The sequence below is a fragment of the Notolepis coatsorum genome, assembly GCF_963971535.1.
Source record: "Notolepis coatsorum genome assembly, chromosome: 1".
NCBI classification, from domain to species: Eukaryota; Metazoa; Chordata; class Actinopteri; order Aulopiformes; family Paralepididae; genus Notolepis; species Notolepis coatsorum.
The window spans coordinates 189,349,576-189,360,404 of record NC_140165.1 but is presented as its reverse complement, the minus strand read 5'-3'; the positions used below and the strand labels follow the sequence as shown (position 1 = coordinate 189,360,404).

General features: G+C 46.1%; 1 protein-coding gene across 1 annotated transcript; it reads right to left on the bottom strand.

The window, feature by feature from the left end:
• Positions 1-6,226: 6,226 nt before the first annotated feature.
• LOC311227508 (uncharacterized protein) lies at positions 6,227-8,072 on the bottom strand. Its single transcript, XM_084313201.1, has 4 exons — positions 7,997-8,072; positions 7,570-7,735; positions 7,269-7,384; positions 6,227-7,150 (listed from the first exon to the last, which is right to left on the bottom strand). The coding sequence occupies exons 1-4, from the start codon at positions 8,021-8,023 to the stop codon at positions 6,344-6,346; spliced, it is 1,116 nt and encodes a 371-aa protein (XP_084169327.1). The 5' UTR covers positions 8,024-8,072; the 3' UTR covers positions 6,227-6,343.
• Positions 8,073-10,829: the final 2,757 nt, after the last annotated feature.

Sequence of the window (10,829 nt, the reverse complement as noted above, 5' to 3'; positions counted from 1 at the left end):
TGGCCTCCACTTTTTGTGTAGCCTTCCCACTGCTAGGACTGCCCTTTCAGCTAGCAAGGTCAGTTTTCCCACTGCTAGGACTGCCCTTTCAGCTAGCAAGGTCAGTTTTCTCCCACTGCTAGGACTGCCCTTTCAGCTAGCAAGGTCAGTTTTTTCCCACTGCTAGGACTGCCCTTTCAGCTAGCAAGGTCAGTTTTTCCCACTGCTAGGACTGCCTTTTCAGCTAGCCAGGTCAGAGTTTTCCCACTGCTAGGACTGCCCTTTCAGCTAGCAGGGTCAGTTTTCCCACTGCTAGGACTGCCCTTTCAGCTAGCAGGGTCAGTTTTCTCCCACTGCTAGGACTGCCACTTCAGCTAGCAAGGTCAGTTTTTTCCCTCTGCTAGGACTGCCCTTTCAGCTAGCAGGGTCAGTTTTCCCACTGCTAGGACTGCCCTTTCAGCTGGCAGGGTCAGTTTTTCCCACTGCTAGGACTGCCCCTTCAGCTAGCAAGGTCAGTTGTCTCTCACTGCTAGGACTGCCCCTTCAGCTAGCAGGTTCAGTTCCCCACAGCTAGGACTGTCTTCCAGCTGGCTTGTTCTCTCATGCTGGTTCCAGCCCTGTCTGCTAGCCTAGCTCCGGCAGCTAGTGCAGCCTCTATGTTGATGTAGCGGTACAGCTAGCATAGGCCCTGTAGCTATCAGTGCCCTTGGCTGTTACCCCTCAGCTCCTTTAGTTACCCCTCAGCTCCTCTAGTTACCCTCAGCTCCTCTGGTTACCCCTCAGCTCCTCTAGTTACCCCTCAGCTACCATGGTTACCCCTCAGCTCCTCTAGTTACCCCTCAGCTCCTCTGGTTACCCCTCAGCTCCTCTTGTTACCCCTCGGCTTCCCTAGTTACCCCTCGGCTACCCTGCCCCAGTTGCTAGCCCCACTTTTGTTGTGGCTTCCCCTGCTGGCTTGGCCCAGTACTTTTTGTTTTGTTGCCTTGTTTTGTCCCCTGCCACTCTGTCTGTATTTTTGGGTCGCCGGGTGGCTCCCGTGGAGGGTGGGGTACTGTGAGGTTTTGTCCGCTGCTCACCTACTCGCTCTGTTCCTTTAAGCCTACTCGCTCTGTTCCTTTAAGCCTACTCGCTCTGTTCCTTTAGTTTTCTGTTAATCAATTGCATTCTCCTCACCTCACTAGCCCCCACCCTCGGGTTCGTTTGCTCTTCAGCAACCACACCCTTGGACTACCTGTCATTATGTGTTTGATTGGTCTGGTGCCGAACACACACTTCTAGTTTCAAGTATCAATTACCTTCACGCACCTGATGTGCATTCTAATTAGTTCCCCTGTGGGCTTTAAGTACCTCGCTCTCCCCTCATTTCCTGTCGGGTCGTCCCGTATCATTCCGTATCATATCTCTATCACCAAGACTCCTTCGGGAGGTTCTCTGTCTGTTATGCTGCTTTCATCTCCGGCGTGAGATGCACTCTAGCCTTCGCCTCCTGTCTCCATTTGCCTGAAAGGAGACACTGGACTGCGCTCTCTAAACTTCCATGGGAGGTATTCCAGTGTTCCACTTCAGACCTCCGCGCAGCAGACGTCCAGACGCGCATCCAGACCTCCGCGCAGCAGACGCCCAGACGCGCATTCAGACCTCCGCGCAGCAGACGCGCATCCAGACCTCCGCGCAGCAGACGCGCTCTTCACTCCAGACGCGCATCGCTTCCTAATACTCTACGGGAGGATGCGTCTCTCCGAGCCGGCGTGCTCTTCCGCGCAGACGCGCTCTTCACTCCAGACGCGCATTCAGACGCACTCCAGATGCGTCCTCCGTACCGGCGCGAACTCCAAGCAGACGCGCACCACTCAGACCTCCGCGCCAGATGCGCCCTCCGTACCGGCGCGTACTCCAAGCAGTCGCGCACCACTCAGACCTCCGCGCCAGATGCGCCCTTCGTACCGGTGCGTACTCCAAGCAGTCGCGCACCACTCAGACCTCCGCTTGGACACCCGTTCCCCGTGGCGACGCGCTCGCCCCGTTTTGATCCTACTCTCTTTACGCACAGCGCCTGGGTGAGTTTTTATGACTGTCTTTGATCCTATTCGTTTTTCGTGTGTTTAATGACACTGAAGATATCCTGCTTTTTGTCAGACTGTCACTCACCCAGCGTTCAGCTTTTTGGATTGTTCATTGGGATAATATTTGGCCTTAACATCGCTCACTGTGTGTTTACACACCGAAGATATTATCACTTGGATTTGTATTTTGGGACTTCGCTCACAGTGTTTATTTGCACCGAAGATTCTATCACGTGGATTTGTGTTTGGGACGTTACTCACAGTGTGTATATACACCGAAGATTCAGTCATTTGGATTACTCTGTTTTTGGGACAAGTCACCTCTCCTGTCACCTGCTCTGTTCCCTACTGTACTCTGAGCTAACCCGCTCCCTCTCTCCCTCTCGGTCCCGTTTACCACCTCGGAGATCTGCCGAGAGAGATCTGCAGAGCGGCTCTGACGTCCACCGTCTGCTTCCTCAGACGAACCATCCCGGGAGAAGCTGCAGAGCAGCAACATTCATTAATGCTTGTATCCCAGGCTTTGTCTGTTTTCTCTGTCCCAGTATGCAGCTCCAGCCCTCGCCCTGTTCCAAGGCCTTACCCTGTTTTCTCTGTCCCAGTATGCAGCTCCAGCCCTCGCCCTGTTCCAAGGCCTTACCCTGTTTTCTCCAGTCCTCCCTGTCCATTCCGTCCAGTCCGTCTAGTCCTCCTAGTCCTCCCTGTCTAGTCCTTCCAGTCCTCCCTCTCCCCAGCCCGCCTCCGCGGGCCTCTGTCCCTGTTTCCCCATTCTAGTCCTCCTAGTCCTCCCTGTCCCCAGCCCGCCTCCGCGGGCCTCTGTCCCTGTCTCCCCTCTCTAGTCCTCCTAGTCCTCCCTGTCCAGTCCTCCTAGTCCTCCCTTTCCCTGCCTTGTCCCTTGCCCCGGCCCTGTTTCCGTTAGCCTTCCCTTAGCCTTCCCCTTAGCCAGCTCGCCTCTTAAAGGCACTGTGCCTTTTCCCTTCTTGTTATCCAGTAATTTGTGTTCTCCCTTAAAGGGACAGTGCCGTTTTCTGTGTGTTTCAATAAATGCCCAGTTCTTGGCTTACTCTCATACCTGTCTTGTGTTGTGCGATTGGGGTCGGTTACAAACCATAACATTTATTTTCCTTATACTTTGCACTTTATTTGAAGTTTTCTAGCCCCTGTTGAGCAGTGAACAGTAAGTTCATATACTGTAATTTCTTAATTTTTTTGATATCTTGAAGCACCTTCTTACATTCTGAAACACCTTATTTTACATTCTTTTTTTGTGATCAAAAGGGGGAGCAGAGCGAGCGAGTGCCATTGTCCACTTGTTTTTTTTCTTGTAATTTTAATGATGTATATTTTCTGGGTCTGGTGGCCGTGGGCTCTGACTGGGGGGGGCCGTGGTTCGGGGTCTCTGCGGGTCGAGGCATTAAAGAGGCGTGATGCTTTGGCCCGCGGGGGTGCCGGACACCGGGTCCTCCGGGGTTGGGGTTCGCGGCTGCCGGGCTCAGGAAGCCCTTTTTTTTTATAGTAACAGTTTTATTTTCCTTATACTTTGCACTTTATTTGAAGTTTTCTAGCCTCTGTTGAGCAGTGAACAGTAAGTTCATATACTGTAATTTCTAAATTTTTTTGATATCTTGAAGCACCTTATCTTACATTCTGAAACACCTTATTTTACATTCTTTTTTTGTGATCAAAAGGGGGAGCAGAGCGTATATATACTGTATTTGTATATACTGTATAGAAATACTGTAATTTCTTAATTTCTTTGATATCTTGAAGCACTTGATATTCAAATAAAAAAATAATTACTTTGATAAACCATTCCAGTTTCATTTATTTACATTTCTCAGACAAACAAGGAAATAGAATGAAATTAATAATAAAGCAGTTATAATAAAGACAAAGAAAATGATTAATTGGGAGACACCATTACTGTTATGCCAGAGCAGAGTATTTCACGTACCAATCAGGGGCTGCATCAGTGGCGGCCGGTGGGTACTTCGCCACTAGGGGCGCTATACCAAAAATTTTGCAAACAAGGTACGCATTGGCGAATATTATCAATATATGATCAGTCCAACGACGTTTCCAATAGCCCAACACAAACACGCACAGCTCTCTCTCTCTCTCTCTCTCTCTCTCTCTCTCTCTCTCTCTCTCTCTCGCTCTCTCTCTCGCTCTCTCTCTCGCTCTCTCTCTCTCTCTCAGATGATGTCAGATCCATTCAATAATAAACACATTTGTAAAGCTCGTTATTTTAAACAAGTTACCATTCATTGTCTGAGTGGTTATGCCCCACATTCGGCGAAATTAGAGAGAGAGAGAGAGAGAGAGAGAGAGAGAGAGCGAGAGAGAGAGAGAGAGAGAGAGAGAGAGAGAGAGCATTTTAGTAAAGTTACATTTTCAACAAGATTGCTGCTATTTAAACACTTCATGGAAACGGGGTAACGTTAACCTTATGTCGACTGTAGTATTGTATGACCTCGACATAACGTTTAAACGTTAACGTTACTCCGTTTCCATGAAGTAATTATAAAAGTGGCCAGCTAAGATAACGGAGCTAACAGCTAGCAGTAGCTAACGAAAGCTGTAACGTTACAACGTTATGCGGCATCAGTAGACAACGTATCATGTATTAAACTAGAGTTAAGATCGCTAATCTACCTTGTTGTTGGCTTGTTGATAAAGTATATCCACTCCATGGCATTGTCCATCCAGCCTGTGTTGATGTCCATCCATTGTTGTCCCTCCGCATCCATATAGCTTGTTGTTAGCCAACAAGCTGTGTGAGTGAAGAGCTGTGTCTTTGTCCATTTCCGCCTCGAACAGCCTGCAAACTACCTGGCGTTCTATCGCCATGCTCTAAGACAAACTCTAACCTTAACCAACTTTGAAAGAGTGCCTAAGCTTAACAGTCTAAAGAACTTGCAGTCACGGCACGCTCGTCTAAGACAAACAGCTGCCTGCATCATTCTCACAACAACACAACTATCTCCACCGACCAACCTAGGAATAACCTAGAAATTGGATTCGGCCAATCAGAGATCGTCTCTGTGAAATTCTGCTACGGAAAAAAATACTGGCGTCGGCCAATCAGAGAGCGTCTCCGTGAAATGCGGCTACAGATATTCTTGACGCTACTGGCTAGACCGCTTCAAATCGCGCCCGGATTCCAACATAATAGTCATATTTCAACGCACAACGCGTTATGCACTGATTGGCTGTGACGGATACAGCGATCAAACTGTGACGCGCACTCAGAGCGCTATCGCGTATAGCCCGGGCCGAGAAATACGAAAAAATAAAAAAAATAAAAAAACGTGATGTCACTTCCTGCTTTGGAAAACGAGTGTTTTTTAATTGCGATAATAACGTTATATTGTGCATTGGAAACACAAACATACTTAAAATGAGTAAATATTATTAATTTTAAACATGTTTATATTATTTATAGGGCTATAAAACTAAAAACTAAAAACTTATTTTTCTTGTTCTCTCATATAACCAGGGTAGGGCCTGACGGGGGGGGGCGGCGCCCGAGCGCCCCTAGTGGCGAGCCGCCACTGGGCTGCATTCCACTGCAGGACAAACAGCAGTTTTGGCTTTGGGAGAGTAACTCATGTTGAACTTTCCTAGACCATGGAAATAATATAGCACGGAATGGTACTGGTACTGTGGTACAAGTAGGCTGGCAATATGTAAATAAAATAATTCGTTTATAGTCTTGAGAAGGCGTCTGCCAAATCTACTGCTGGTAACTTGTATCGGGATTATCAATGACCCGTGTTAGATTGATATTTCAATTTTGTAGAACTTCAGGGTCAAGGTCCAGCAGTCTTACTTCCATCCAAGAACATCTACAAGTAAGCTCGTGACCACTGTCCCTGTTGTCCATTCCTCCCAGGAATCAGGGTCCTCATTAATTTTAATTAATTGTGGGGACCTAGTCTATTAACATTATATCATATCATCAACAGTGTATATTTGCATATCGTATATGTCACAAATGTAACAGTACTATATACCTGTATGTCATGCATGTCCCTATGTGCCTTTAAATAAAACAGAATAACAAGGTTAGCCTGTAGGCCTACCTATATGGTTATCGTATTTAACGTGTGGATATTTACGTAGCTTAACATGTAGGCCTACATTTGAACTCGATAGGCCCTACAGAGGACTAGTAGGCCTAGGCATATGTTATTTTCTTTTAGGACATGTATAATGATTTTAGGCCCAACAGTTAGGCTATGGTGTATAGGCCTAGTGTTCAAACACCATCTTTATAACCAAAAAAGTACAAAAGGACATTACAACATGTCTTCCTGCCAATGCACAGAACCTGATGGTGAGACAAAGTATTGTTTCAGTGTGTCGCGCTGCTCCTTTGCAGTTCTGTTGGCATTCCGATCCCTGCTAGCAGGCACTGATGCCAGGGCGGCATCACTGCGCCAGCTCCCAGGGATGATGTGGTGGTCCTCATCCTCCGTGTCGACCAGAGCAGGGGGGATGTAGGTGTCTGTGGCCTGGGCTCGTAGGTAGTTGTGCAGGGAGAGAGCAGCCAGGGTTATCTGGGACACTGTATCTGGTTCTAGGGGAATGATGGTGAGAAAGACTCGCCATTTGTTGGCAAGTATGCCAAACGCATTCTCTACAACACGCCTCGCTCTTGACAGTCTGTAGTTGTAGACACGCTGGTCATGGTCAAGCTGTCTGAAGGGGTATGGCTTCATCAGGTGTGTGTGGAGCGGAAAAGCCTCGTCTGCAATGAACATGAAAGGGGTGACTACATCTGTACCTGGCAGACTTTGGGCTGGCGGGACATTTAACTGGTTGCTGTCCAATGCCTTTTTCAGGTCACAGTGGGCATAAACACCTCCATCAGACACTCTGCCCTGGGTTCCAATATTCGCATAGAGGAAACGATAATTGGCGTCTACAACAGCCATCAGGACCACAGAGAAACGAGACTTGTAGTTCCTGAAGGTGCTCCCACTGTTGCCTGGTGGGCGGATGGTGATGTGTTTTCCATCTATGGCTCCGAGACAGTGAGGGAATTGCCAATTCTCCTGGAAGCCACTGGCCACTGCTCTCCACTCAGCCTCTGTAGTCGGTGTCTACACAAACAGACAGACAGACTGCATCAGAACAGTGACATGAATCTATCAATATTTATCTGATCTAGGTATGATTGTCCCATATGTTACATTCTAGCTGCTTCTAAATGGATCTTACCGTCAGGTGATCCTTCTTCAGGACCTGGTGCAACACCTTGCATGTCTCCTTGACAATCACACCAACAGTGCTCTGTCCAATACGGTACTGGAAGCTCAGGGAAGTGAACGACTCTCCTGTCAGCATGGAGAATGATTGTAGAATATCATTTATGTATGCGCGTCGACAAATAAATGTGCCAAACTGCAGCATATCAGAACTATTAGACTGACACATTCTATAGTTACATTCTGGTCACCGCGGATACACTGTAGCCTGAGTTCACTTGGGTTTACCCTCCACTACAACCCCTGATTATTACCTGTTGCTAAGTATCGCAGTGTGATGGACAGTCTCTCTCTGGCAGTGATCGCTCTCCTCATCTGGGTGTCTGCTTTGGAGATATAAGGAGCCACCAGCTGTAGCAGATGATCGAACTGTTCCACATCCATGCGGAGTAGACTTCTGAATCCACTTCGATCATCTGTCTAGAAGTACAACAGGCAGACTTTAATGAGTGCATTGAGAACAACACACGCTAGCAGTGAGGTAAACAAGCTCAACATTCATTAGGAGGGTACGACACATGTAGCGTTAGCATGCTGACGTTAGTATCTAGAAGTACAACAGGCAGACATTAATGAGTGCATTGGGAACAACACAAGCTAGCAGTGATAACAAGCTCAACATTCATTAGGAGGCTACGACACATGTAGCGTTAGCATGCTGACGTTAATAACGTTACTTACCTCAAGTTCCATTTGCAGGACTGGCATTCCCAGTTGGCCTCTTTTCCCTAGCCACGACTTTGTTCTCTTTCTCTTTTTTTTTTAAATATAGCCGGCCTCTCTAGGCACATAAAAGCCACTATGGCAAGTGTTCGCTTCCTGGACATTGGCATGTTCACAGTCTGCTTCTTCTTCGTATCACAACCGTCTTGTTTACAACTCGTCAGGTTGACGCACACTGATGACACACAGGATAACGCTTTATGATGATGCTACGCTTTATTATGACGCTACGTAGTCTGCGTCGTAGCCTACGACTCTCATCGCACAGTGTACATGCATCAGATTGATGGTCGTACCCAAGATTATTCAATTTGTGTAGCACAGTGTGGCTTGCAAGGAACTTATAAGATGCAAAATATCTCCCAGTTAAGAGCGGGCATAGACCAAGTTCACACTCTGTACTGTGCAATGATCTTGCCTTACCTGCATTACTGCACAGAGGTATGGGGTAACACATACAAAACAACCATAAATACATTGACTAGCCTACAAAAAAGAGCAATAAGAGTAATAAACAATGCAGGATATCGGGACCACACACACACACACTGTTTCTACAATCACACATTTTGAAGTTCATTGATATGGTAAACTTTAAAACTCTGCAAGTTATGTACAAAGCAAGAAATAATCAATTACCGGTAAATGTAAGAAGCAAATTTCTGGATAAAGAGGGGGGATACAACCTCAGAGGACCATTGAACTTAAAAAAAATCTGTGATGAAAACCAACCTGAAAATAATTTGTATCTCCTCTTACGGAGCCACCCTGTGAAATGGGCTAGACAGTGGTTCCCAAAGTCGGGGTCGCGACCCAAAGGTGGGCCGCGAGCAGCCACGGGAGGGCCGCGAGATGATTTCCAAAAAAAAGAAAATAATAATAATTTTTTTTTTTTCTTTTTTTGTCAGGCCACTGAACTTAGAAGCAGGCCAGGACAGTGTTTCTAGTTGTATTCTAAAATTCTATTCTATTGTATTCTAAAATGTGACTATATGGTTTTATATTAACTTAATAAATAAACAAAAACGAAAAATCTACTTATTTCAACGAACATTTCAAACTAAATAACAGATTATGCACATAAAACGCTGAAAACAACCGAAGCAACAATAGTATTTTAATGAGGCTATTATTATTATCATTATTATTTTGCAACAAGTTAGCCCTCTCATAAATAGCACATATAAATGAATAACTAACTTGAACTAACTTAATAGGATTGAAGTGATATTTGGCTTAAAAAATCGGTCGCCTGAAAAAAAAAAAGAAAAGAAAGCCTGACGATGTGCATTGGGCCGCGGCTCTCTGACGCCTTATTTTCTGGGTCCTGGCCTGAAAAGTTTGGGAACCCCTGGACTAGAGGATGAATTAAAATATTGTGAATTTCTATTTTTTCTCCCATCCCAATTTCGCCTCGCCAATTCTCTTTTCAATTCTCCCCTCCCCTGTCTCGAACGTTGCTAGACTATGCCTCCCACTGGTCGGCTGCAGTGAGGACCAAGCCTTGCATCACGTGTCCCCTCCGGTACACGAGGAGGCAGCTGTCGCATCTTTTCACCTGAACAGCGCGATCTCTCAGTGGCGAGGAGTAACGCGTGGGAGGCTCACGCTGCCCCCGATACTTCCTGATTCTGCTGTACAGGCGCACCAACCGACCTGTAGGAGTCGCTGTCCACAACGTCCAATCCCCACCCACCGGCTTTCCCACCCTCTAACACTGCCAATTGTGTTAGTATGACGACCGGCCAAGCCGATAGCAACGGCGAGAGCTGGGCTCGATACCAGCATATCCTGCGTTAGTGGCGAGCGCCTTGCCCACTGCGCCACTCAGCCGCCCACATTTTTATATTATATTGAACTATATTTGCAGTATATACTATTATATTATCGACTATGGTACTATATTATATTGTATATATCATGTACTATATATCTCATATCACATTATATGTGCTGTATACACTATTATGTACTATATACTATTATATACTGCAGGTATACTAGACTGTAATGTGTACTGTAATGTGTACTATATGTGTGTACTGTAATGTGTACTATATGTATGTACTATGTATGTATGTAAATGAAAAAAATAATAAACGTAAGTCTTCAGGGGTAGGGCCCGACAAGCCTAGTGCTTCTCCCTAGCCCTTTTCGGACGATTGGACAATGCTGCCTCACACTATTTTGTTTTTATCAACTTGCTTGTGAAGCACTTTGGTGTCAGCTGCCGCTGCCTGGAAATGTATAAAACTGACTTGACTTGACTTGAATAGCAGCTGGTAAAACGTTGGTGATTTATGGAATGACCGTTGTTACTGTATGTGTCCAAAGCCCGAAATAAAAAATAACTGAACTGAACTGAACTGAACACAACTTGAAGTTTTTATTACAATACCTCAAACACATTACCTCAAATACCTTAAACAAAAGTGCTGCTTTGCACTTTAGTTGCAATTCTGCAACACACTTGCTCCTTTATCCAACACACTTGGTCCTGCATACTACACTCTATTTCATACATAAGACACATTCAAAAATGAAATCTCAGGGTGCCATTTGGAAAAAACATCGGGTAATTGCAACCACTCAGATATACACCTGAAAGTACTTGAACACCAATCAGCCAGCTACAAAAAGGCCTCAGTTTAGCCATTTCGAGAACTTCGCAAGCATGGATGCAGGGAGAGCGAGAGGCAGAGGTAGAGGAAGAGGAAGAGGAGGAGGAAGAGGAGGACAAGGACATGGTCAAGGTCGAGGAGGCCATGCACGGACCACTATTTCTGATGAT